Genomic DNA, 27511 nt, shown 5'->3' on the forward strand with positions numbered 1-27511 from the left:
CCAGACCCCCCCCTTAGCGAAACCCCGCTCACTCCACTCTCTGGCCCAGACACTCCCGCCCCCCGGCTCCTTTCTCCCGCCCCGCCCCCACCGCACGGCGCCGCCGGAGGGACCCTCCTTCCCGCCTCCTACGGACGGAACGTGACGCTACGGGAGGAGCCGTCTCATTGGTTGAGCTTGCGGCAGAGCTTCCTCATTGGCTGTCGGACTGAGGCCGTCCCTCAGCGCCAGGCCATTGGCCGGTCTTTGATACGGTCTGCGCTGTGATTGGGCGCGCTGCTGTGACGCGAGGCGGGGGCCGGAAGTCAGGTTTCCGGAAGTGAGTGTGTGGGAGCTGCCTGCCAGCCGCGCGTGTTCCGCGCCGCTCCTCCCCCCACCGGCCTTCTCCATGGCCGAGCCGGGCCGAGCCGTCCGCCTGCTCCTGCTGCTCCCGCCGCTGCTGCTGAGCCCGGCCCCGCCCGGCCGAGCCGCCGCCGACGACACCGACTGGGTGCGGCTGCCCAGCAAGTGCGAGGGTGAGACCAGCGGGGGGAGCGAGTGCTGGGGGGAGCTGTGCAGGGGGCAGGTCGAGGTACTGGGGACGAGTTGGGGGTGAGGAGGTCGGGGCGATGGGGAAGGGGACGGGGGGGTGAGGAGGTCGGGGCGTTGGGGAAGGGGACGCGGGGGTGAGGAGGTCGGGGCGATGGGGAAGGGGACGCGGGGGTGAGGAGGTCGGGGCGATGGGGAAGGGGACGCGGGGGTGAGGAGGTCGGGGCGATGGGGAAGGGGACGGGGGGGTGAGTTGGTCGGGGCGTTGGGGAAGGGGACGGGGGGGTGGGTTGGGGGTGAGGAGGTCGGGGCGATGGGGAAGGGGACGGGGGGGTGAGGAGGTCGGGGCGATGGGGAAGGGGACGGGGGGGGTGAGGAGGTCGGGGCGATGGGGAAGGGGACGGGGGGGTGAGTTGGTCGGGGCGATGGGGAAGGGGACGGGGGGGTGAGGAGGTCGGGGCGATGGGGAAGGGGACGCGGGGGTGAGGAGGTCGGGGCGATGGGGAAGGGGACGCGGGGGTGAGGAGGTCGGGGCGATGGGGAAGGGGACGCGGGGGTGAGGAGGTCGGGGCGATGGGGAAGGGGACGGGGGGGTGAGTTGGGGGTGAGGAGGTGATAAGTAAGTAGCAGAGCGCTGATACTAGCCGCTTGTGGGTGGTGTGGGGGAGCACCAGCAGTCTGATTAGCATGGAAGGGTCCGTGGTATCCCTGGCAGCCCTGGAGGAGAGGACAGCAGTAGCCACACTGAGAGCAGGGTACAGTAGGGTCTCAAGATTTGCAAACTTAATGTCCACAAGTTCAATTATTTGTGAGCAGCCACTTCCCCCAGGGCCCTGTGCAGGAGCGCTGGTGGTCGGGCTCCAGGCAGGAGCCATATTGTGGTATTCAACATTTGCCAGGGTGCTCAATGTGGAACCCTCATTAATGTTGAGACCCTACTGTATCACTATACTTAAATGTCCCGGGTTGCTTCACTTGTGGCTTCTGGCTTCTTCTCTTTCTCTGGGTTTCCCTTGCTGTGGTTTATAGGGCCCCATTTCCTGTCGTGGGCGGGGAGAAGGCACAGTGAGAAAAGGGAACTGCTCTTTCTCACTCCAGCTGTCATGGCTTACCTTGCCAGGTGTTTGGGGTGGGGGTTGTTCTCCCACACAAAGCATTTGAGTAAGTAAAGGAGAGGCACAATGAGTGGGAAAGGTCCCTGCCAAAAAGAGCTGGTTGTGATGAGCGGGATTCATAGGAACAGTAGAGATGGGGGTAAGGGCAGGGGGAGAAACAGGCCAAAGTGTGTGTGGAGCACAGGAGGGATATCGTGTGAAATATCCAGAGAAGGGTGAACTGCTTACGCTGGGTGATGCCTCACTGACTTCTCAACCAAAAAACTCTGGAATAAAATTCCCTCACAAATACCGGGGTGTCCGGTTTTGTGTGTCAGTAAGCATAGAGAATGTTCCCTGCAAACAAGCTACACGAGGGCACCTTACTTAGCTTGCAGAACACCAAGCAGCAGCTTCTAAAATGCCTCAGCTTGTCCTGCTTGTGTCTAAAGCATGCAAGAGCGCAGTATAATTCACCTAACCTGCTTGTGTTTTCTCTTCTCCAGTGTGTAAATATGTGGCAGTAGAGCTGAAATCTGCCTTTGAGGAAACTGGGAAGACAAAAGAGGTGATAGACACAAAGTACGGCTTTCTAGATGGAAAGGGGTCAGGAGTCAAGTACACGCAATCGTAAGTGAATCCATCAGTGACCTTCACTCAGTGGTGCTCTTTACTGCTCCCCTAGCTTAATAATACTTCCACAAAGAGCACGGACCAGCCAGAGGTGGTCTGGCCTACGCTTGGGAACAAAGGTTGCTTATTCCTTCTCCAGAGTTATTTGTATTGACAAGGTGTGATGCATGTTGAGCCCCTACCTGGATCTGATGGCAGTGGTGCTGCTCCCAGGCAGTGTCACGTAGGGTTTGTTTGAGCGTGGCAGTGCTGCACTGTTCTAACTCGGGACTTTCATCGCTTTCAGAAAGCTGGATTGAGGTTCAGCTGCTGAGTCCCTGCAGAACTCTGGCATTTCTCTGGCAACCTCACTTACAGTTTGAAAGTAGGTTTTTTAACCAGCGTTAATAGGGCTGTGGGCCACTGCTGTTAAATTCCATTGTCTTATGCTCTCCTAATATACTCGTTCACAATGTGCCTCGGGTATCTGCATTATAGAAGTAGTCAGACAAAGGTGTGGGTTCTGTAAGCTGACACGTGGAAACTTTGTAGCCTCTTTGGCATCTGGGATTGTAGGAGAACTGTTTTTTCCTGATGGGGGTGAAGTAGGAGTCTAAGCTGTAATTTGAAGTTATTGCTCACCTGTGCCAGATCTACACAGGAAGCCTCTGTGGACAGAAGGTGCTGTCAGAAAGGATTTACTGGCAAAACTTCTCTCGACAGATCGCATCTGTGCACAAAAGCAGATTGAAAGAGCAGTCTGCTGTGTCGACAGAGAGCAGCCAGGCTGCCCAGCCTTCTCTCAACACAGCGGCTGACCAGAAGCTCTGCAAACAGGGCTGTCTGGTGAACCGCAGGCTCTGCCAGCAAAAGGGCCCTGGAGCGTCTGCACGGCTGTTTTGTTGCCAGAACAGTGTTGAGAGAGGCTTTATGCCTGACCGAAGAGAGGTGTAACGCTGCTGATGGATGTGCTGGGTGTTGTTGGCAAACTGTTGACCAAGTGCATTTTGCAGTGTAGATGCTCTGCAGTTTTTTCCAGCAAAAGCCTAGTATTGCTGGGGAAAGCTGCTCATGTAGACATGGCGCTCCAGAGTTAACACCACACTGGGAGATCAGTGGCATGCTTCTTTAGACTTGTATCAGACTCTGCCCGCTTGGGCAAACCTCACTGCACCAGTGCATGTTTCTAGCCCTGCCAGTAGAACAGGGAGAGGGCCTTGTAAAACAAGAGCCGAAATTCTCAAGCACGTTTCTGTGGTGAATGTTACTTCTGCAGAACACAGCTGTGATCGGAGCCCTTGGGCAGTCTCTAGGCCAATAATCATGGCTTGGACCACGTGCTTGCCAACACGAGGCTATTTTGAGCGCATGGGGGGTGGCGGATTCAGGCCATCTCTTTTTGCAGAATTTTGCTTTCATAGACCCTCTTCTGCCAGACATCAGGTCATGCCAGTTGTCAGTGTTCCCTCCTATTTTTTCCATCTATGTGCAGCATAAATTTTATTTGCTTTCAGGTATGTGCAGATGAACACCACCAATAGAAACCCATGCTCCCAGCTGTGTGTGCTCTGCTAATCAGCTGGATGGCCACTGAACTGGTCACTCCAGGGAACGCTGCCAGTTGTCATTGCTGTTAATCTTGATTTTTCTCGACACAGTGGCTGCATATCGACTGTTTGAGTTGAGGCTTAGACATGACATCTGCCTGCTTAGGTGTTTTGCTGCTTAGAAGTTTTGCTGCTGCTCAGGGATCTGCCCTGCCTGTACATTTTTCAGTGTGATTTGAAGTTGACTGTAAGCTGCAGAAGCCTGAGTGGTGTGGGCTGCCTGTCTCGCCCTCTGGGACGTTCCTGAGCCACAGTCGGCAAAGGTGTACAGGATGGCACCCTTGGAGTGCGAACGGACAGGGGCTCCTGACAGGAAGCTCTCTGAGGGCCGATTGACTTGGCAAAGCCTTGACTTGCCACAGCCAGATCTCGTGAGCTTCCAGTCATGCTGCCAAACCCACCTTTTCTCACAGGCCTTTGGGGGAAGGGGTGTTCTGGTAGGTGTTTTGTCCCAGGTGGGTAGTTAGTGCTTCACAATGCCTCCGCAGCTTGTGTCCCTGCTGGAGGAGGCAGTTTGGCTTGTGTGGAAGGTATCAATTTTCTGATTAAATGGGACTGTTCTTCAGGATGTGATCGTTGGGAACTCTAGTCACTTTGAGACCCCCACGGATGTTATTTCGGACCAAAGCATCTTTTCAGCAGTGAAGCACGGCAGCACATCTGGCAGTACTAGCTAGTTGCCCTAAGTATGATCCTGTTCTAGCCCATCAGTATGTTCTCTGGGCAGCTGGCCTGTCTGTGCTGCTATGGCTACGTGTCTGTTGTTAGTGTGGTTGCTCAGTTAGAACTATGGAGGGTGTGTCTACTCAACCTTGGCATTACGCTTCCAGCTGCACACTAGACAGGCTCTGAGCTCACCGTGCCAACTTCTGTAGTTTTACAGCCCACCTCTTCTCACAATGACCAGGGAGAAAACCATTTAAAGAGGAGAGACAGATCCAAAGAGAGGAAAAGCAACGAGAAGTCCTGTGGCACCTTGTAGACTAACAGATTTCTTGGAGCATAAGCTTTCGTGGGCAAAACTGACTTCATCAGATGCCTGCATCTCTTAGCCTACAAGGTGCCGTAGGACTTCTTGTTGATTTTGCAGATACAGACTGAAACCGCTACCCCTCTGATACTTGTCGCCATACAAAAGAGAGGAAGCTGACTTTGGTGATGTGTTGTTGTGTATGCAGGGTGTGTACTGTGCACAAAGTAAAGACACTTCATTTGTCTTGGTTGTAGGTGTCACAAGTAACAGTAGAGGCACCAGTGAGCTGTTGGGGCTCTTTAACTTGTCTGATACCTAGAGTGTAAGACTGGGGTTGTACATTAAATTCTGAGCCATTGAGATTGCAAATACAGGTTGAACCTCTCTAATACGGAACTCTCTCATCCAGCAACATCCATAATCTGGCATGATTTTAGCTAGCTGGATGACCACCTTTCGTGGTTGCAGCCAAGTTTCCTGTGGTCCCATAAAGTTTGTTTGCAGCCGCCAGTCCTGGCTGTCAGTGTTCTGTGCTGTTAGTTAACTGTAGTTTACCCCTAAATGTCTTCTAAGAGCCCCACAAGCAGTGGCGGTGTTGGTAATGTGCTAGACAATACTGACTTCCCGTGACCCAGCAAATTCTCTTGTCCAGCACTAGTCAGGTCCCACGGGTGCTGAACAAGAGGTTCAACCTGTGTTCTCCCAAACGTGAACTGCTGTAGTCTACAGGAGGCAGCTACAGTCCATTGGTCAGAGCTATCTCATGCAGTGGATGGGACGGTGGTTTCACAGCCACTGTTCAGATCTCTGGAGGCAGGCATGCGCCTTCCAACGTTACTTCCATTCTGCTGTCGCTTGGCGACGCTCTGGGCAGCCGCATGCCTGGGGCTGGTGCTAGCGCTAGCCATGTGGGATAAGGACCCAGAAAATGAAGGCTGTGGTGCGTGTTACACAGCAGAGCCCTCTTTCCGCGCCCCCCGCCCCGCATCTCCCTTGGAGTAGCCAGGAGCCTCTGGAGGAGGTGGGGGTTGCACAGACCCCTGGTAGCTGCCAGGAAGCTATGCTAGAGGAGACCTCCTTTCAACAGCCAGGTGGAGGTAGGGGCACCCCCCCCCCCCTTGCAGTAGCTGGGCACTGTGGAAGTAAGAGGCAGCGTTCTCCCTCTGGCACTGGGAGGGAGGGCAGGCAGTGACTTCCCAGTTGATTAGACTCCTACCGTCAAGGTGAAGCTTCAAGTTGCTAGAAATCCCAACAGCTGCAGAGACTGGGCATTGCTTCGGTTCTCTCACGTTGTGTTCATCTGTAGCCAGTAGGCTCAGTCCTCCAGCTAGAGTTTTCCTAGCCCTGTTGATAGGCTATAGCCATCCCCAGGGAACCGTACTAAATCCTTCCCCTTTCAGCAGTGTCTTCTCTGGACAGGGATATCCGGCTGATCGAGGTGACTGAGACCATCTGCAAGAGACTCTTGGACTATAATCTACACAAGGAGAGAACTGGCAGTAACAGGTTTGCAAAGGTTTGTGACGTTTCTCATTCTCCCTTCGTGGAGCTTTGGTCACACGCCCTTAGCTCATATCCCCTAGGCCTTGCCGAGAGCATTCACGTAGTGTCCTTAGTCTACATGTGAGAAACAGACTTGCCAGGCACAGAATTAGCCTCTCATGGAAGCTGCCTGGCTTCTCTTCTTTCCCTTTCTCAACTTGGTAGTTGTCTTCTCTCCCTAGCACCAGGGGTGGGTGGCGAACAACCAGGAAGCCTGGTGGTGAGGCACTGCAGACCTGTTCTCCTGGTTGGAGTGGGGAGGTGCCCAGGAGCGGGGTTAGGTGCAGGTTGACATTTCCCTTTTCAGAGGGTAGGTTGCGATTGCTGGCTGCCCAGGTAACCGCACTGGTCGAGCAATGTGAAAGCTAAGGCTAGTGCCTTGACTACCCCTTGCGCGGTTGCATTGTGGCTTTGCATCTGTCTGTGTCTACAGCAGTGTGGTCTCCTGTCCAGTGGCAGGGCAAGCTGCAAAACCATGATATTTGCATGGCCTGTGCACAAGGGGGCAGAGCGTCCCAGAGAACCGTGTGGTCTTGGTTGAGTTACGCTTTCCCAAAGGCATTTCATGCTGTCTCATGGCTGGGCCCAGCACTCACGTCTGTGACGAGAGAGAAGAGGGTTCTGTGGTGGCTACATCAGCCAAGAGTGACCTGGGCCTTCAGCAGGGGGGAAGACAGGCTTCCCTTTTCAAAGCACTGCTGTGCCCCAGACATCCTGCTAGGCGCAGGCGCAGGTCCAGGCCAGGCCTGAGTCCTGCCGCTACTGCTGGAATCTGCCTGTTCTGACAACTATGCATCATCGTGGCCTGCAATGTCTTTGCTAACCACGTTGGCCCAGTCATTGGAAACAGAGCTATTAGGGCCTCCTTCTCTGGCCATCACTCAGACTTGGCCCTTCTTTGGGTCCCTCCTGTCCCACCCCAAAAGGCACAAGTGGCTGGACCTTTTAGTTAGGCCGGGGGGAGGAATCTTCTGTGTCAGGGGCCACTGACCCACAGACAACTCAGTCGGGGGCCATACACATGAGAAGCGAAAAACCAAAACCCTCACTGCTGTGGTCCCCACCAGCTGTAGGGGGCCCAGAGCTATGGGTCCGGGCGGGAGGGAGGGAGCAGGCTGGGGGGGGCAGTCTGTGTGGGAAGCATTAGGGTGAGGGGTCACGAGCAGGGCGCATACTGGGAGTCAGGGTGGCCAGGGGTCTGGATGGGAGGGGCTGCAGGAGCAGGCAAGAGCTGTGGGGTCTGGGTGTTGGGGGTCCATTTACCTGCTCACCCCCAGATGCGCATGGCTCTGCGCCCCCTCCCTCTGGAATTCCAGCCAATCAGAGCAGGCCGCTGCTGCTCCTGCTCCCGCTTCCCTGGCTGCGAGAACCGCAGCAGAGCCCAGAGCCAACTCCTGCACCCTGACAGACCCACGAGCTGGATCTGGCCCGCAAGTCTCAGCGCTTCAAACCTTCCAACCCGCCCCCAGCCGGCTGCGGTGGAGGGGAGCCTGGAGCTGCAGGCTTTGGCGCCAGACAAGCCACGGGCTGGCCGTTGCCCACCCTTGAGTTACGCCTTCCCCAGCTCTGCCCCCACCCCCGTCTCCTATTCCCTCCACTTCACCGGGGTGCATCCTCCATCTCCACTCCTCATGCACGGAGCGCCGCCCCCAAAGGGAGCCAGGCAGCCACTGTCCTCTCCTCCTCCCAGTCCTGCATCGAGAACCGCTCGCACCAGGAGTCGGCCACCACGTTAGCCGCCGGCGCAAAGGAGGAACTCCTGTGTTCCCTCAGCCGTGGAAGCAGCCCCCTCCTAACGTGTGCCGTAGCCTTCCCCGCCCTCCTCCTGCCTCCCCAGCCCGCTTATGTGTGGCGGCATCTTTTCCCGTCGGGCACTGTCCGTGGAGCAGCAGGCTTGGTGGGCCCCCTCGCCTGCCTAGCTGCTGCTGCTGGAGGCTGTGCAGAGGAGGCTTTGACACCCTCCTGGCAAGCGAGTGGGCCGCTTAACCCCTCGCCAGTAGGCGTCTCCCTTCGTGCCGTGGTGCCTGCTGTGGATGCTGGGCACCTCGTCTTCTACAGGGCGTTGAGCTGGTTCTCCTGTAGGGCAGCTGTGTGTGAGGTCCCCTCTCCCTGAGTTCCTGGCACACAGTGCAGGAGTTCAGGTGTGGAGCTGGGATTCTGCCCCTTCCCAAAGGCGGTTCCACTCAGTGCCTGTCTCTCCGTAGGGAATGTCGGAGACATTTGAAACCCTGCACAACCTGGTGCACAAGGGGGTGAAGGTGGTGATGGACATCCCCTACGAGCTGTGGAACGAGACCTCGGCCGAAGTGGCTGACCTCAAGAAGCAGGTACTGCGCAGGCAGAGTCGGTGTCCCTGGGGGCATGAGTGTGGATCTCAGGAGCAGCTGGCGGGCCTGGGATGCGGCATTGAGGCTTCTTGCTGTGGGGCACCGGCAGATCTGGGAAGACTGATTCAGGCTGTTTGGGGTTTGCTCTGAGGGAAGCTCATCCTGGAGTCGCGCTTGGCCACCATGTGGGGTGGAGCCCGGGGCGTGGGATTATCAGGAAGATCTCCTGCAGCTGGCCTGTGCTTTCTCTTTGTGCTAGTGTGATGTGATGGTGGAAGAATTTGAAGATGTGATTGAGGACTGGTACAGGCATCACCAGAAGGAAGACCTGGCTCAGTTTCTCTGTGCAAACCACGTGCTGAAGGGGAAAGACACGAGTGAGTTGGACCTTAGCAAATACATGGAGAATCTGTCTCCAAGCAGGGGCAGAATGGTCCGTGCCAGGAGTCTTGGGTGTAGCAGAGGGGGGGCCCCAAGAGTATCAAAACCCCATCTCTTACTGTGGGCGTGGGGGAGAGGAACCCTGCCTGCGTCATTCTTCCCTCTTCTCCATGGTGTCATCTCTGCAGGCTGCCTGGCAGAGCGGTGGACCAGCAAGAAGGGGGATGTAGCAATGAACGGGAAGAAGACGCCGAAGAAGAAGAGTGGCAAGAACAAGAAGGCAGCAGAGCAGAAGAAAAGAAACAAGGAGGAGGCTGAGGAGTCAGAGAGCCGCCAGGGTCCACGTCCCGAGGAGGAGGAGAATATCCAGCCAAAAGCCTCCCTCGCACACAATCCGGCTGATGAGCTGTAGCCTCTCGGGCTTCGCTGTCCTCACGGTAGCCGGCAAGTCCACCTGCGGCTGCTCTGGACACATGGGGACTGCGCTGCCTCACGAGACTCTGACCCCTTATTTACTGAAGGGAAGTTAATTAGAGCTCTTCTGATGTACTGCTCCAAGGGCAGCGGCTCTGGGTGAAGATCTCGGCCACTCATGCCATCGCTGGTCAGCATTACGTTGAGCAGCACTGCCTGGATCACAGAGGTGGGGTGAATGAGACACGGGCGCTGGGCCAGACAGGAGGTGCCTTCCTGAGTACGTGGAGCTTGTTAAACTCCCCTTAACGCTCCTGAGAACTTGTGTTCAGCAGGAGAGGCCGTTTGCCCTCTGCTTGTCTCCCCCCACTGCCTCTCGCCCTGCTTGGCTGTCTGCAAGGTGGGCTGGCAGTGTGGGCAAGGAGGCTGGTTGGCTCATGGAGGAGCCCCTGGCTTTCATCTGCAGCTGTCCCTGGGGGCCTTCTGCACGGCCAGCCTCCCAGGTGTGGACGTCCTCTGTTCCATAGCGGCTGAGCCCAGTCCTGCCCTCTCTTGTGCCAGGCGGCCCCACTGAGCTTCCAGGTGTCATACAGTGAGTTATGCGCCCCACCCAGCCCTCTCCCATAGGACCATTCCCTTTGGGGACAGCCATTCCAGTTCCCTGGAAGCCTGTGGTACCTGCGTGGCTGCAGAGAGCGCGCCACGCCCCTCTGCTAGCGTCCGGTTCTGTTTGGTCTTGCTTGTGCTCCATGCACCAGGGCTCGCTCCCCTCGCTGTGCGGGGAGAGGCTCGCTTGTGTGCACTTCTTTGCCGTCTGGTGGTGGTTTTTCTTGAAGTGACGGCAGATATTAGCACCCCCATAGGAGCCAGAGCGGGATCCACTACAGCCTGGAGTGAGGCCCAGCTGACTTCAGTTGTACCTTTGTCCCTCTTGAGCATGCGCAGGAGCATCCCACCAGCTCCAGCGTTTATAAGTGTGGGAGGACCCCTGCCTGGGAGCAGGTCAGGTCTGGCCCAGTCCAGGCGGGCTGACCTGTGGTCTCAGCACTGCAGCACAGTGAGACGGGCCTCGGCATGCTGTGGCGGCTGCTCTGGCAGAAGTGGGGGTGTTCCTGAGTGCGCTCGCAGCTCACCAGCTGTGCTCACTGTCGTGGAAGGTTCCCAGAGAGTGAGAGACGCGTGGGTCTTACCCTGCTTTTCAGGCTAGCGAGCGCATGCCGGGTCCCTCCCCAGCCACCCGCACTGCCAACTCTTGCCACTTCATCACAAGTCTTAGGGTAACCGGCGTTTCCATTAAAACCTTGGTGCCGAGCCTCCTGGGGCTGAGACATGCTCCTCTTCAGAACGGAAGCTGCTGCCAGCCTTCAGGGCTGCACGGGAGGCTTCAAAGCATCACCAGAGGGTGACCCAAAAGGCTGCAAAGTCAAAGAGAGCCTCAGATGTGTGTGTTAAATCCTGTGGGCCTTGTTTCACTCAGTGCTCGGGCCCTGCCCTGCCACATGAACGCAGCCCCAAGGAGACAACTGGACACAAGCTTAGAAGAATTATTTTTTTAACAAGTCAGCTTTATTCTGCGGTGAGACAGTTCTGTAAGGGGGTGGAGTGATGGCTGCTGGAGGGGAATGCATGAGAATAGCCGCTGTGTCCTTTCAGTTCTGGACAGCTCCAGCAGGTAGCACAGCTGCAGCTGAATCCATCACCCAAAACAAGGAGCTCGGCATCCTGGTTGGTGGAACTGGCTTGAGACCCTCCTGCCCGCCAGCGCTCACTGTTGCACTTCTCTACCCCAGACCCTCCCTCCCTTCTTATTTTTCTCTGTGGCTTCCCTTTGTCCCAACACCAGCTGTAACGTTGCCCTCTTCACCAATGCAGACTCCCAGCTACTGCTAGGCATTGGCACCTGCGTCTCGGTGCTATCCCATCCCCTGCTAAGGCAGCAAAGCGCAGGGCCGGTGACGGGCCTCGGTGTATTGAGGAGAGGTGCTTCTGTGCTGGGAGCAGGGCAGAACCCCACCCGCCTTCCACAGCCAAGGTTGTGAGGCACTGGGCAAGACCCGAACAAAGGGCCAGTCTTGGTGCGTTGCTGTGTAATTTCCAGGGAGGAAATGGTTCCGCTCCGCTGTGCCAGCCCCAGGTGCATTTGGGTTGTTGAAGGTGGCACAATTGAGACTGTAAAGTTAAACGGCAGCCAGGCAGCTGCTGCTCAGGGAGGAGAGGTCTGCAGCCTCTAGGCAAACGCGGCACACCCCTGCGCCTGGCTGGCTGGGGATGCCCGGCTGCAGAACGCGTCTGTGTCCTTCCTCCCTACCGTGCCCCCAGCCAGCTTGCTGTGCAGGGGTGGTGACCAGCGATGTGTAAGAGCTCTGGAGGAGCAGAGGAGAATTCCTGTCTTCACTACGGTTCTGAGGCACCATCAGCTGCTGCTCCCTTCTGGAGCCGAGTTCTCAAACTTTACTGCACCACGTTCCCCTTCTGACAACAAACACTACTACAAGGGCAGGGGACCAAAGCCCGAGGGCTCTGGCTGCGCGGCCGCTGAGACTCCCAGCAAGCATCTTTTTCTCCCTTGACTTCCCAAGCAGACTGGCTTCATTCTCTGCCAATTCCTGCAATGCTGTGCAAGTGGATCCAGAATCCGAGAACAGTTGTCCCTTCTAGGGGCACTCTTGGCCGGCTGCCACTTCCGGGGTCCTCTTTCTCTGGGAGGTAGTGGTTTCTTCCTCTTCGCAGCCAGGAAGCAAGGGGATGGCAAGGTAGGCTCAGGCCCAAGCATCATGGCAGGGCTTCTCTGCACGGAGCTGTCACTTTGCTTGGTCCTCACATCTGGTAAGAACCTTTTCCTGCTGCACTCTACACCATCTGGCCTTTTCCCCTGAGTTTTATCCCGTTGTACGCCCATAAATAATTCCATGTGCCCTAAAGGCGAGCAGAGGTGTTCTGCTATTTACTCAGTTCCTTGGAAATCCCGCCTGTTGTTTTTTGTTTGTTTTTTTTTTTTTTCCTTCCTCCATGTTCCCTCTGGCGCTTGTCTTCTCTTGCGGGGAGGGATAGCTCAGTGGTTAGAGCATCGGCCTTGTAAACCCAGGGTTGTGAGCTCTATCTGTCCGTGATGGTGCTTGCCCCTGCCGGGAGGGCAAGAGACTGGGCTTGACCTCTTGAGGTCCCTTCCAGTTGTGTGGTGTGGTAGGTGCCCAGAAATGATCACTGCCTTCTAGGCTCTTCTGCCCTTCCTGCTCTAAACCAGGATTATTCCGCAAACTACTTACACGCTGCCAAGTCAGCTTGTAGGTTCCTAGCTAACACCACCAGCTTGAAGCCAGCTCCCAGGGGCTCAGGGATTTAGCTTGCAAATCTTCTGACTCTAGTGCATTTAAAATTCTTACCTTTTGCTGAAGCCTGTGTTGGGCTAGACAATCAGCTGGGGAGTGCAGTGTAGTAGGGCCAGCTCCTTCCCTGCATTTCTGCCTTTATTACTGTCTGGGCATTTCCACTGTGCCCATCACTGTGGTGTCTGAGCCAAACAGATCGCCCCCAGCCCCAGAGATGCAGCCACTTCCTATGGACGATGCTTACCGCGTGGCCGCAGCATGTCCCCAGGCCCCTTTCCAGGGCTGCAGAATGTAACCCCTTCCCGGTTGCCTTCAAGAAATCCTGCAGGTGCAATTGGGCAGAGGTGCCCACTCCCAGGAAGTCCTATGGCCCTGTACGGGTAGCAATGAGTTCTGCCATCTGCACTCATCTGCCAGGGCAGCTATTACCCCAGGGGCATCGCACCTCTTGAGTGCTGTGCTGGGACACTGCCTCTGTGCTGTCCCTACCCTGTCTGCAAGACAGGCACTTCCAGCACCAGCTTTAGTGCCCCTAGTGGTAGGGGAGACGAGCCCACCTGCACCTGGGCCCCCAGCTGCCTGTGCCATTGATTAGGTGGGACACAGAGTGGTGAAGAACAGTAACAGTCTGTCGATACCAGGGCTCCCAGCCCACATGGGAGCGGTCCTGAGTGTAAAGAGCGCCTTGGGGGCAGGAGTGCCACCCAGATCCTCAGCACCAGGCTCCCAGGGCAGCGAGAGGTGCTGGGTATGTCGTACCAGCCCTGGCAGGTACGCAGCAGTGAGCCGCTGCCCTTCCGCCGCCCCCACCTCCACGGCACTGTAATATGGCGAAGTGCAGCACTCGCAGCGAAGGGACCACCAGGAAGTGCGGGTCTGCTTTGGCCACAACCCTCCAGTAAAGCTGCTGCCAGAACATCTGAACTGGAGACAGCTGCCCTGCCACAGTGGCTGCCTTAGCGCTTGGTTTTGGCCCGAGCCTCTCACCCTGGCTGCCGGCTGCCTGTGTGGCCCTGAGCCCTGTGTTTCCAGTGGGGTTGTTGAGCCCAAGGTGAGGCTCCTGGTGTTTATTTGCACACTGTGTTTGACTCCCAGAGTGCTGTGCAGGGGGAGGAGTGTTTGCTGCTTTGGCAAGGCTACAGCAGAGGCGTGATGGATATTGGGTGGCGGCGGCTGGTGCTGCTTGGCCTCAGTGATGGACCGGGTCTATCCTGCTGCTGTCATTCCTGGGGCCATGGAGCTGTTTGTATAGCTGCAGCTGAGGCCTTTCTGGGGTCGTGCCAGTAAGTGTGGTGCAACGAGGGCAGGCCCTTGCCAGCTGCAGCTCAGTGACAATAATTGAGGGGTCATCAAAGCCAGAGGTGAGTGACAGCAGCCATTGAGTGAGCCAGAGATTGCATGCAGGTGCCCTGCTCTGACGCCTGCGATGGGGAGCGTGTTTCTCCAATCAGTGGGAATCTTATTAATCAAGAGCTCTGCAGCAAACTGGGCCTGCCCTGGGACTGGTGCAGAGACAGCGCTACAGACCAGCTAGTGGCCTCTTCAGAGTGACCCCGAATGATACAAACCCCTGTGCTGGACAGAGGGAACCTGCCTCTGACAGACCCAAATCCATCTGTTACTCAGCAGCAGCATTAAGCTACCTTGGAGAGGTTGCAGGCCTTCCCTGTGGGCACAGCTGAGAGCTGGTGTGTGACGTACCTGCGTGTGCAGGGGCTCGTTATGACCTACCTGCGCAGGACAGTCATATCCTGCTTGCAGTGAGGGGCTGAGCCAAACAGGCTTGTGGGTGATACCACCCTAGTCCTCTGGGATGGGCTGTTACAGAACCCAGCCGGTGGTGACAGCAGTAGCTGGAAGACTCTCCTCTATGGTGCTTCTATTTCCCCTACCCCCAGCTACATTTTGAATGAGTGAATTCTAAACTGGCTAGAGCCCTGGCAGCTTTGTAGCCGGCTCTTGTGAGCAGGGCTCGGTGGTGGAAGTGGGAGCCTGTGTGCCGGTGTGAATCTGCTAACGGTCACGTAGCTTCAACCTGAATATCTTCTTGTGTGTTATTTGCAGTTCCTTTTCAATAAACTCCAAGCCTGTTGTTAGCAGGTGGTTCTGTTGAAGTGAATTTACCAATCTCCCCTTTCCTGCTGGAATTTAACCTCAATCCCTTGTTTGAGCTCAACCTTGGGCAGCTGCAGCTGTGGTGCCAAGAGAACAAAGGTCTAAAACTGCAGGTCAGAAATGGGCAACTACTCTGAACTGGGGTTGGGGGGAGGAGGAGGTGCTGCAGCGTACCCCGGAATCCCCTGTGTTTCTGGAGTGAGCCCCCTCCTTTTCGCACCTGTGGACAGTGGTGGCATTGGTCATGGTAGAGGAACCTGACTCCTAGTCTCCTGCTGGGCACCTGAATTGACACTGACCTAAGAAACAGGTGGTGGGGCACTAGCTGAAATGTCCCTTCCTGCACCATAACAAAGACTGTGACGGTGAGCTAGACACCTGTGAGGTGCATGCAAAGAGAAGCTCCCCAAAGTCCTGAGATTGGGCCTGTCACTGAAGCGTGACTCTGAGGTAGGTGACAGCAAAGGGGGAACCACTCAGGCTGTGTCTCGATTACAGCAATTTGTCGACAGAAGATCCTGTCGGAAGAGACTTTCGGTGGACAGAGGGCAGCCAAACTGCCAAGCAGCTCACAAGCACACCGCTCTCTCAACAGCAGCTGGCCTGCACGGCCACGCGCTCGACGAAACGGCCAGCCAGAGCCACAGCAGATGTGACAACCCGGTGGGCCAGAAGCCCTGTCTGTTGATGGAGGGCCCCCAGGACATCCAGACGGGCTTTCTGGCGCCTGATCTCTGTAGACAGAGGCTTTGTGCCTCGTGAGGAGCAGGATGAGACTTGGCAGAAGTGCTGTATCCTGTTGACTTACTGTTGGCAGAACGCCTCGGGATCTGCATGCTCCCTGAGTTTTGTCAACCAAACTGTGGTGTAGAGGTGGCTTACATCTGGTAAACTAAAAGGGGGAAAGGCAGATCTTACCAGCCCTCCTGCTAATCTGCATTTCAGGGGAACGACATGCTAGAGGGGGCCAGGAACTGGAAATCCCTTTCCCTGGTAAACTTTATTTTTGGAGAAAAATCCCAAATTGAGGCAAAAAGCTAAAGCCTGGTGATTTTTGCAGGAAAGGAGTGCTGGAAAAACACCTTTCAGAGGAACCAAAACGCATCTTTTTTTCGAGCTAGCGGGCCTGCCTGCCTGCAAAGCAGAGAATTAAATCAACCAGGAGCTTTCTGGGCTGGTGACTGGAGAAAATAGGGGGAGGGGAGGTCCTGAGCTGAGACAGAAGTAATTCCTGAAACAGGACTCTTTTGTCAGTTTCAGTGTCTCTTTCACTTTCTGCACAAGAACATAAAAACAGCCATACTGGGTCAGACCAAAGGTCTATCCAGCCCAGTATCCTGTCTGCCAACAGTGGCCAGTGCCAGGTGCCCCAGAGGAGGTGAACTGAAGACAATGATCAAGCGATTTGTCTCCTGCCATCTGTCTCCAGCCTTTGACTAAAAGCAAGCGTGTCCAACCTGTGGGCTGCATGTGGCCCTGGACAGCTAGTAATGCGGCCCCACAAGATCGTAAATTTTTAACATTATTATGTGATTTATATACATTAACTATATTATATATTTTATATGTGGCCTAAGACAATTACTCTTCACTCAGTGCGGCCCAGGCAAGCCAAAAGGTTGGACACCCATGGACTAAAGGCTAGGGGCACCATACTTTACCCTTGGCTAATAGCCGTTGATGGACCTAACCTCCAAAAATTTATCAAGTTCTTTTTTAAACTCTGTTAGAGTCCTGGCCTTCACAGCTTCCTCCGGCATGGAGTTCCACCGGTTGACTGTGCGCTGTGTGAAGAAAAATTTTCTTTTGTTAGTTTTGAACCTACTACCCATTAATTTCATTTGGTGTCCTCTAGTTCTTATATTATGGGAACAAGTAAATAACTTTTCAATATTCACTTTCTCCACACCATTCATGATTTTATATACCTCTATCATATTGCCCCTCAATCGCCTCTTTTCTAGACTGAAAAGTCCCAGTCTCTCCAGCCTCTCCTCATATGGGACCCATTCCAAACCCTTCATCATTTTAGTCGCCCTTTTCTGAACCTTTTCTAATGCCAATATATCTTTTTTGAGGTGAGGAGACCACATCTGCACACAGTACTCAAGATGTGGGCGTACCATAGTTTTATATAGGGGAAGTATGATGTCTTTTGTCTTATTATCTATCCCTTTTTTAATAATTCCTAACATCCTATTTGCTTTACTGACTGCTGCTGCACACTGCGTGGATGTTTTCAGAGAACTATCCACTATAATTCCAAGATCCCTTTCCTGATCTGTTGTAGCTAAATTTGCCCCCCATCACAGTGTATGTATAAGTGGGGTTATTTTTCCCAATGCGCATTACCTTACACTTACCTACATTAAATTTCATTTGCCATTTTGCTGCCCAATCACTCAGTTTACTGAGATCTTTTGAAGTTCTTCACAGTCTGCTTTGGTTTTGACTGTCCTGAACAACTTGGTGTCATCTGCAAACTTTGCCACCTCACTGCTTACCCCTTTCTCTAGCTCATTGATGAACAAGTTGAACAGGATTGGTCCCAGGACTGACCCCTGGGGAACTCCACTGTGAAAAATTTACCTTTTATTCCAACCCTTTGTTTCCTGTCTTTTAACCAGTTTCCAATCCATGAAAGGATCTTTCCTCCTATCCCATGACCACCTAATTTACATAAGAGCCTTTGGTGAGGGACCTTGTCAAAGGCTTTCTAGAAATCTAAGTATATTATGTCCACTGGATCCCCCTTGTCTGCATGTTTGTTAACCCCTTCAAAGAACTCTAGTAAGACACGACTTCCCTCTACAGAAACCATGCTGACTTTTGCCCAACAATTCGTGCTCTTCGACGTGCCTTGCAATTTTATTCTTTCCAGTATAAATTGAGATGTATCTTTGTAATGAAAATGTGATAGTGGAGCTTTTTTTACAATTGTTGAATTATTCAGCTTATTAAAAAATATTTGGAGTTCTTGGTTAAAGTATCTGGATTAAAAAAATTAGAATACGCGGCACTGTCTCTGCACAGGGTCACGGCTCTGAAATTAGAATACGCGGCACTGTCTCTGCACAGGGACACGGCTCTGAAATTAGAATACGCGGCACTGTCTCTGCACAGGGTCACGGCTCTGAAATTAGAATACGCGGCACTGTCTCTGCACAGGGACACGGCTCTGAAATTAGAATACGCGGCACTGTCTCTGCACAGGGACGCGGCTCTGAAATTAGAATACGCGGCACTGTCTCTGCACAGGGTCACGGCTCTGAAATTAGAATACGCGGCACTGTCTCTGCACAGGGTCACGGCTCTGAAATTAGAATACGCGGCCCTGTCTCTGCCCAGGGACACGGCTCTGAAATTAGAATACGCGGCACTGTCTCTGCACAGGGACGCGGCTCTGAAATTAGAATACGCGGCACTGTCTCTGCACAGGGACACGGCTCTGAAATTAGAATACGCGGCACTGTCTCTGCACAGGGTCACGGCTCTGAAATTAGAATACGCGGCACTGTCTCTGCACAGGGACACGGCTCTGAAATTAGAATACGCGGCACTGTCTCTGCACAGGGTCACGGCTCTGAAATTAGAATACGCGGCACTGTCTCTGCACAGGGACACGGCTCTGAAATTAGAATACGCGGCACTGTCTCTGCACAGGGACACGGCTCTGAAATTAGAATACGCGGCACTGTCTCTGCACAGGGACGCGGCTCTGAAATTAGAATACGCGGCACTGTCTCTGCACAGGGACACGGCTCTGAAATTAGAATACGCGGCACTGTCTCTGCACAGGGACACGGCTCTGAAATTAGAATACGCGGCACTGTCTCTGCACAGGGACACGGCTCTGAAATTAGAATACGCGGCACTGTCTCTGCACAGGGTCACGGCTCTGAAATTAGAATACGCGGCACTGTCTCTGCACAGGGTCACGGCTCTGAAATTAGAATACGCGGCACTGTCTCTGCACAGGGTCACGGCTCTGAAATTAGAATACGCGGCACTGTCTCTGCACAGGGTCACGGCTCTGAAATTAGAATACGCGGCACTGTCTCTGCACAGGGTCACGGCTCTGAAATTAGAATACGCGGCACTGTCTCTGCACAGGGACGCGGCTCTGAAATTAGAATACGCGGCACTGTCTCTGCACAGGGACGCGGCTCTAAACATCACCAATAAAAAGCACATTTAAGATTCCCGCCGCGGGGAGGCGGAGCCCTCCGCCCCGCCTGCCACGCGGGGCTGGGGGGGGCGGAGCTGGGCCGGGGGGCGGGGCTGGGCTGGGGGCGGGACCGAGGGGCGGAGGCAGACGGGGGCGGAGCTATAGGGGGGCGGGGCCGGGCCGGGCCGAGCCGAGCGGGGCGGCGGCGGCGGCGGCGGCGGCATGGTGGACAGCATCTACCGGACGCGCTCGCTGGGGGTGGCGGCCGAGGGGCTGCCGGACCAGTACGCGGACGGGCGGGCGGCGCGGGTCTGGCAGCTCTACATCGGGGACACGCGGAGCCGCACGGCCGAGTACCGCAGCTGGCTCCTGGCGCTGCTCCGCCGGCACCGCTGCCGCGCCGTGCTCGACGTGGCCTGCGGCACCGGGTGAGCGGCCGGCCCGGGGCGCCCCCGCGCGGCTCCGAGCCCCGTGCGTGGGACCCCACCCGGGTGTGTGTGTGTGTGTCAAAGCCCCCTACAGCCCCCCCCCCCGTGCGTGGGACCCCCACCTGGGTGTATATCACAGCCCCCTACAGCCCCTCCCATGCATGGGACCCCACCCGTGTGTGCATCAGAGTCCCCTATGCCTCCCGATGCATGGGACCCCCACCCACGGGTGTCAGAATGCCCTACAGGCCCTTGTGCATGGGACCCCCTCCAGTGTGTGCTAGAGCCCCCTACAGCCTCCCCGTATGTGAGACCCCCACCCATGGGTGTGTGCCAGAGTCCCCTACAGCCCCCCCCGTGCGTGGGACCCCACCTCTATTTGTGTGTCACAGCCCACTGTGTGTGGGACCCCGCCCATGGGTGTGTCAGAGCCCCCTGCAGCCTCCTGTCTGATCTCTGTACAGCCCCACAGCTGTGTGTGGCACCCCCACCCGTGGGTGTGTCATTGCCCCCTGCAGCCTCCTGTCTGATCTCTGTACAGCCCCACATCCGTGTGTGGCACCCCCACCCGTGGGTGTGACCTCCCCGACTGCAAGTTTGCAGGAACTCCCCCTACCCACTGTGTATGATCCCTGTACCCCCCATCCACGCATGTTCCCAGCCCTGTACGTCCTGAGGTGTGCACAGGAATCCCCGACTCCTGGCCCACCTCCTGCCCCCTGTGAGATGCTCCAAGAGCCCCACCTGGCTGTCTACATGAGCTGCTGAGCCAGAGAGAAGCCCCCTGCTCTGAGCCTTCCTCCCAGGGCTAGATGGGCACTCTTAGCCCCCTGTGCTTCTCCCAAAGTGCCCTGGAGCCTGACAGGCCACCTGTATGCTGCCCCCCTCACTCCCTGTGTGCCTCACGTGCTCTGCCCTTGGCAGGGTCGACTCCATCATGCTGGTGGAGGAAGGGTTCAGCGTGACCAGCGTTGATGCCAGTGACAAGATGCTGAAGTACGCCCTGAAGGAGCGATGGAACCGGCGGAAGGAAGAGGCCTTTGACAAGTGGGGTAGGCCCAGGGAGCGTGCCAGGCCGGGTGCTCCCAGGCAGTGCGAGGCCCCAAGTCCAGTCTTTTAGCCACACCCTGCGCCTTTGATTTTCCCGGGGCATGAGCCTTCCTGGTTTGTCTGGCTGGCAGTGAGGGTGCTCGGGGCTGGACAGAAGGGCTCCTGCTGGCATGGGGGAAGGGGTACCCTGCCCGAGGGGATCAACGGTCTGTCCCCAGGCATGGTGAGCTACAATCCTGGGGGTGGACCCCACCTCCCTGGACCTTTCATTCCCTGGCCTGGGAGTGTCAGCACCTCCCTCCCCTGGCAGGCGCTCGGTCCCCAGCCTACACAGTGCAGCACTGGCGTCCCAGGGGCAAATAACCCAGCCCACCTCCCCAGGGGAACGAGTGCCAGCGTGGTGCAGTGGTTGCCCTTAGCCGGGGTAGGGCCTCTGTTCTGCCAGCCCAGCGGCAGGCAGCGCCTGCAGGCGTGCTCTGGGAGGCAGTGGAAATGGGGGATGCCGTGCGGGGGTGTGACCAGCTCTCCTGTGATGCAGTCATCGAGGAGGCCAACTGGCTCACCCTGGACAGGGACCTGCAGAAGCCTGGAGATGGGTTCGACGCGGTCATCTGCCTGGGAAACTCCTTTGCACACCTGCCTGATTTCAAAGGTGAGCGGGGCTGGGCGCCAGCATTGTAGCCCTTGCACCGAGGGCGGGGGCCATCCTGCACGCAGCCCCTCCAGTGCCCCCATCTCAGCAGCTGCCAGGGACCAGCGCTGCAGCCTGCACACCGAGGGCAGGGGCCATCCTGCACACAGCACGTCCACGCACCAGGCTCGGCAGCCGCCGGGTGAGGGGAGCCCACCCTCCCATTTAGTGCTCGGGGGAGCTGAGACTCGCTCAAAGCTGCCCTGGGCCAGCAGCCTGGACGGGGGTGCACCACAGGCTGGGGGAGGCTAGTCTTGTGCCTGAGGCCTTGCCCCTCCCACCACCCAGCTGCTGGCACAGCCCCCTGCAGCACCCTGGGCAGGCGGCAGATTCCCCCTCCCGCAGCTGGCAGGTTGCACCCCTCCCCCCAGCACTGGGCAGCCCCAGCAGACGAGCCCCCTGCAGCACAGCCCTGGAAGCAGGAAAGGGCCTGGGGCGGCACACGGGAGGGTTCACACACGGCTGTTTGGGAAGGCTCAGCCCTGCCCTGCCTTCAGTGTGCTGCCCGTGGCCGGCAGCAGGTTCACACTCCCAGCCCAGGGCCCAGCTCCTGCGCAACTCCAGGAGAAGATGGTTACTCGACTCCCCCTCACATCAGCCTGGATTCTGGGGCTGCTCTAAGTTGCGCTGTGCTGCCGCAGAGGCCTGTATGGGCTGTCTGTCCCGCGCATGCCCCAGCCACCCCCACTCCCGGGGGCATCGGCTGTACCGGCTCCGGGGCCTCCGACATGAGGCCGTTCCTGGCTGGCTGCTTTGGGCTGTCTCGCCAGACAGGACACAGGCTCTCAGGGCAGCACACTGGCTGGCTCAGGCCAACAGTGTTGTGTAGCCGAGGCCCCTTGCGTCCAGCACCGCGTGCGAGCCCCTGCAGGCCAGAGCGCGAGGGGTGGGCCCTGGTGCACCGCCGGCTGGGTAGCTGAATCCCGTCCCTTCGCCTAGGTGACCAGAGCGACCATAAAGTGGCCCTTAGGAACATCGCGAGCATGGTGCGGCCAGGCGGCCTCCTGGTCATCGACCATCGCAACTACGACTACATCCTGGCCACGGGCTGCGCCCCACCCGGCAAGAACATCTACTACAAGGTCTGCGACCCGGGCAGCCTCCCCCGGGGCGGCTCTGGCCCTTGTGCCCCCGGTGAAGGAGGGGAGAGGGCAGGCTGGCCTGCGGTGATGGGGGATAGAACCTCCCACGGCCCCACCAGCTGCTGCGGCCTCCCGGGTCCTGCGCTTACGGGCTCTGGTGCCCTGCGGGTGTGAATCCTCACACCGGCCTGGCAGGAGGGGGCAAACAGGAGCCAACGGGGGTCACAGGAAAGGACTCAGCACGAGAGAGGCTGTGGGAGGATTGCTCGGCTGCTCCCCAGCTGCCTTGGAAAGGGTGTAGCCACAGGCAGAGGCAGGGGTCGGGGCAGAGTGTGGGACAGGGCAGGTTCCCACCCACCCAGAACCCTGGGGAAGGGAGGCAGCACAAGCAGGGACAATGGGCCTTTGCTGTACTGGTGGGGTGGGGTGAAGGGGGTAGGGCCACCCCAGCCTGCCTGGGCAGACACGTGGCAGCAGGGGGGTAGCAGGAGCTCTTGGCTTTGTGCCTGTCCCAGAGTGACCTAACGAAGGACATCACCACGTCTGTGCTGCTGGTGAACAACAAGCCCCATATGGTGACCCTGGACTACACCCTGCAGTTGCCAGCCCTGGAGCCGGGGGAGGCCCCAGAACTGAGGTATGTGCTGGCTGGGGGATGGGGCTGGGCCCCGATCCTGTGCCCAGACAGTACCTGAGCGCAGGGCGCACCCAGCAGGGCATGTCCTACTCCAAGCTCGCAGCTGGCTCCAGGTGGCGTCATGCCACTACACGCGAGTGCCCCTCGTCGGTGTCTGCCCCAGCCCCTCAGGCCGCTCTCTGCTCCCACATTGCAGCAAGTTCCGGCTCTCCTACTACCCTCACCGCCTGGAGGCCTTCACAGAGCTGCTGAAGAATGCCGTGCAGGGGCCCCACGAGCACAGCGTCCTGGGTGACTTCCAGCCCTACCAGCCAGGCCAGGCCTACGCACCCTGCTACTTCATCCATGTGGTGAAGAAGACAGGCTGAGGTGTGGCCAGGGGCTCCCTGGCGCTGCGGCCCACGTGGCAATGGACGAGGAGATGGCACACGTCACGTCTGCTCTGCTTGGATGGCCTCTGGGCTCTCGGCCTGTGCCGGCGTCGAGTTGCGCGTGGCGAGGAAGCTCTGTGCCTGGCCAGGCTGGCCCATGCTGCTGCCCAGGTCCCTCTCTGCTGTCGCTCAGGCTGCCCAGGGGCAGGGGGCGTTTGTCCTGCGTGGGGCTGGCAAGTGTAACAAGGCTCCTGGCGAGTGACCCAAGCGCGTGGGCCTGTGTGTCTGTTCTGCACGGGGGGCGGCGGAACTCTGCCGGCACCGGTCATGGGGCTCTCTTGCGGTGTTCTGGGCTGGCTGACTCCTCCCCAGCTTAGCAGGTGCCTCCTGCTCTGCCCAAGGCAGGGCGGTGCCCCAGCCAGAGGAGGGAGCTGGCTCCCACTAGGAGCCCTAGGCAGAGCCTGCGTCCAGGCGAGCACCCTGTCGCTGGGCCGTTCTGCACGACCATGGCTGCAGGGGAGAGGCCCCACGCAGCTGCCACTCTGCACCCCCAGGGCTGAGTGCTCCTGTGCAGGGTGTCCTGAAAGTGCAGCTCCAGGAAATGGCCCCATGGCCTCTGGGGGCCACCCAGGAGCTGCCCCCTGCCCATACAGCCCATGATCTGAGAAGGAAGGGGGTTGAGGCTTCCCCCCTCCACTTCAAGTGGCCTGGCCCTGCTGTCAAACACCCCAGCTGGGACTGTGCTGCCAGGACCCCAGGACGAGAGTCACTGCTGGCTGGCCTTGAAGGGAGGCCTCAGCATGACCAGCGCAGCAGTGTGAGCCTCAGCCAGCTGCGTGCAGGGAGAAGGACAGAGCAAAGCAGGTGGCACAACCCTGCGGGCAGGAAAACCACTGCCAGCTGGGGCAGGTGGCTGCTGTCCAGCCCAGGCTCCTGGCCCCCCACTGACTTCCTGAAGGTGGCGCCTCAGCCCCCCCAAGCACAGGGCCCAGCTTCCAGCAGCAGGGCAGCCGGGGCACTTGGCGGGTGTCAGCCTTAAGGTGCTGCTGCTGGCCAGGTGCTGCTCAGGGGCTGGCAGGCAGGGCAGATGCTCAGGGCAGCAGTCGGTCTCTGGCCCCAGCGCAGCGAGGGCAGCGGTGCAGCACAGCCATGAAGGGCTGGGCCCAGCGCTTGCACCCAGGAGGCCTGTGACCTGCCCAGGGCTCCCTCCCCACCAGGGCCTGCCTGGGCTCGCACCTGCTCCCAGGTGGCAGGAAAGAGGCAGTGCTGCTAGCAGAGCAGGCACAGCTGGGGCGGGGGGAATGATGCCAGGCCTGGCTGGGGCCAGGTGTGAGTCCCTGCGAGGGGACGCCAGGGGAGGGGGCGCTGCTGGCCCATGTGTGGCGAGAAAGAACCAGAAGCCAAGGTCCCTGCGCAAGTCTCAGTGGGCCCCGGGGCTGCCAGGCCTGGCTGGCTGGCGCTGTCCGTGCCAGCTTCTCACCCAGGGGCGGCTGCGTCTTGCGCTCTGCAGGTGTGGGGACCAGACGCCGCCATCACGGGCCCTGCCCAGAGCATAGCCCTGGCAGCTCTGACACAAGCTGGCTCCGGGGAGGCTGCACGCTACGGCAGGTCGACAAATGCCCAGCCTAGGCCCGAGCCTGCCCTTTATTGAGAAAAAGCAGTGTAGGGCAGTTCCAGCCAGTGCAGTGGCCGGGCAGCCACCGGGGCCTCCCACTGTGGGTGCTGTGACACGTCAGAACCTCTGCGGTGTGACCCCCTGCTTTTCAGGGCCCCACACATTCACTCTCCCTCCTGGCTGGGCCTGGGCCAGGCCCTGGGGGAAGGAAAGGCCTATCCTGTGCAGCGTGCACAGCCACAGGGAGGGCAGCTGGCTAACGCCACACCCCGCAGGCCTGGCGCTTGGGATGAGCGCGCCTACCATGCAGGGGACCAGCTCAAGCCACCCTTCAGTGGTGCCTGGCCCCGGGGGGAGGATGTGCAAATCCCCCTCCCACAAGGTGACCTGTCTGAGACCTGCCCCCATCTGCATACACCCCTAGACAGCTGCGGGGCCTTGGTCCTGCCTGCTCCACGTGGGGTGGGTCTGGCACTGCCAAACCCACAGCCACACCCCTGCTGCCTCCCCTCCTCCCCGCCAGCCCAGCCCTGAGCACGCCCTGCCCCACCCAGCCCAGCCCTGAGCAGGCCGCTGCCCCCCGTTACAGCTCCCTGTTTCTCTACTGCTGAGCTGCCAGGTCAGCACTAGCCCAGGGACTAACCTTGCCTACTGCACCACAGCAGCAGCCCAGGGACCAGCACTGGCTGCAGGCACCCGGAGAGCCCTGCCGAGGGGACTTTATACGCAGCATCAAGGCTGTGCCTGGCCCAGCGGGGGGAGGCCCGTTCTTGCCCCCAACACCGGCATCTGCAAAGGGAAGCGCTGGGCAGAGGGAGGACTGTTCACTCCTGGGGGGGACACACTAGGGCCAGCACTGCCTAGTCCCGAACACCAACAGCCCACAGGCGGCCATGGGCCGGGCCAGGCCATGCCAGCGCAGGGGCTCCCAGGGCCTTGGGCGTCGTCCTTCCCCTGGCGATGCGCCAGCCCAGCAGGGCCTTCGTCCCAGCCCTGCCTCCTGGGCAGAATGGCAGCTGTGGGGGCAGGAGGAGGCAGGCTGCGGTGCACCCCCGACTGGGGTGGGAGGCGGGGTCCTCGGCTGAATGCTGTGCCACAATCAGGACCGGGGCCAGGCCTGGCCGGGCTCAGCAGGGGATGCCCCGGCACCTCGTCCTTCAGCCCAAGGGCCTGGGCTGCTCCTCTGGGAGGTGCCCGCCTTTGGGCGACGTGCTGCTCTCCCACCCGAGGCTGGCTAGCAGGCAGCAAATTTCTGCTGGATCACCCTGTGTCTGAGCAGCTCCTGCTGCGAGACGGAGGGCTGCAGCCTGCCAGCAGCGTGGCCGAAGTCCTCCATGGTCAGAACTAGGTCCGAACTCTCTGTGTCCAGCCCTGGGGGAGAGAGGCAGGGAGGGATCTGAGTGCAGACAGCCCAGGGAGCTGCTCTGAACCCCCCAGCCCAGCCCAGAGACCTGCCCCAGCCAGGCAAGACCTGACCCCAACCGCTCCAGGCTGGGCAAGGCTCTCCCTTCGCCCAGCCCCTCGCTGCTGCTGGCAGCGCAGGAACGCCCCCTCTGGGCCTGCCCTCCCAGTCAGAGCCATGGCGTAACGAAAGCTGCCCAGCTGAGGCAAACAAGCTGCCCTGTGGGACGCCTCCCAAAGGTGCCTGCTGCAACTTGTGCCGGAGGACGTTCTGCAGCCCAATTATGGGTGATGCAGCTCCTGGGGTCGGAACCAAGCGTCTAACCGTCGTGGCTGCAGCGCAAAGGCCCGAGTGCCGCCCCCAGGCTGCGCACTCGGAAACAAGAGAACTCGCGCCCCAGGGCTCTGGGCGCTGCCTGGTGCCGTGGAAGAGCGTGGGCTGGCAAACCTGACCCCCGCTCTCCTCGCGAGCAGAGGGGACAGCTCCTGCCTGTCTCCCCAGCCCAGCCCGTCCCGTCCCAGCCCGTCTGCAGAGAGAGCAGGCGCAGAGCAGCTGGAACAAGCAGAGCAAGGGCAGCAGCAGAGAGCCCAGCAGACCGCCTCCCTCCAGCCTGCAGGCTTTGGGGAGCTGCGTGGGCCCAGGCTCTAGTCCCTTGGCCAAGCTGTACCTCCTCCGCTCTCAGACGCTCCCCGCCTGGGCCAGCCCCTTGGTCACTTTGGGGCTGGGAGGCACCCTGGTGGGACCATTCTCTGAGCCTGGTGCCAACCTATCACTGCGCAGTGGCCTTGTGCCCGTTAACTGAGGCAGCAAGCCAAGGGGGACGTGGCTGCCTGCCTGCCAGCCAGCACAGCACAGCACAGCCCGTCTCCGGCCCACTGGTGTAATGTTTGTTTATGCAGGGTAAGTCACAGACATGAGGGAGACTGGCTGGGGCGAGACAACATTGCAGCCCCACTGGGTGACTGAACACAGCCCCAGCAAGGCCACTGCCCTGGCTTCGGTGGGCAGGAAGGCTGGGCCACGGCCCTGCCCACTGGCTGGCACCTGGCTCGCCCGCCCCGGACAGAGCAGTTCTCAGGTCTGACTCACTCGGCCCCTTTTTACTGCGGCAGGAAGCTAATACTGGGAGGAGCAGGAGGCCAGGG

General features: G+C 58.5%; 3 protein-coding genes across 3 annotated transcripts in view; 2 read left to right on the plus strand and 1 right to left on the minus strand.

The window, feature by feature from the left end:
• Positions 1-323: 323 nt before the first annotated feature.
• CNPY3 (canopy FGF signaling regulator 3) lies at positions 324-14903 on the plus strand. The gene is made up of 6 exons (XM_074989236.1): positions 324-515; positions 2129-2252; positions 6234-6330; positions 8561-8683; positions 8943-9060; positions 9253-14903. The coding sequence occupies exons 1-6, from the start codon at positions 389-391 to the stop codon at positions 9474-9476; spliced, it is 813 nt and encodes a 270-aa protein (XP_074845337.1). The 5' UTR covers positions 324-388; the 3' UTR covers positions 9477-14903.
• A 4377-nt stretch (positions 14904-19280) lies between these two features.
• Positions 19281-23616, plus strand: GNMT (glycine N-methyltransferase). Its single transcript, XM_074989235.1, has 6 exons — positions 19281-19518; positions 20443-20570; positions 21107-21220; positions 22199-22341; positions 22857-22978; positions 23175-23616. The coding sequence occupies exons 1-6, from the start codon at positions 19313-19315 to the stop codon at positions 23344-23346; spliced, it is 885 nt and encodes a 294-aa protein (XP_074845336.1). The 5' UTR covers positions 19281-19312; the 3' UTR covers positions 23347-23616.
• A 1164-nt stretch (positions 23617-24780) lies between these two features.
• PEX6 (peroxisomal biogenesis factor 6) overlaps positions 24781-27511 on the minus strand; it is a 28300-nt gene continuing 25569 nt past the window's right edge. Inside the window, exon 17 of the mRNA XM_074989237.1 lies at positions 24781-26335. Within this exon, the coding sequence (XP_074845338.1) occupies positions 26199-26335 (137 nt within the window). The 3' untranslated portion in view covers positions 24781-26198. The remainder of the gene's footprint in view (positions 26336-27511) is intronic.

This window comes from Carettochelys insculpta, chromosome 3 (assembly GCF_033958435.1).
Source record: "Carettochelys insculpta isolate YL-2023 chromosome 3, ASM3395843v1, whole genome shotgun sequence".
In the NCBI taxonomy this organism is placed as follows: Eukaryota; Metazoa; Chordata; order Testudines; family Carettochelyidae; genus Carettochelys; species Carettochelys insculpta.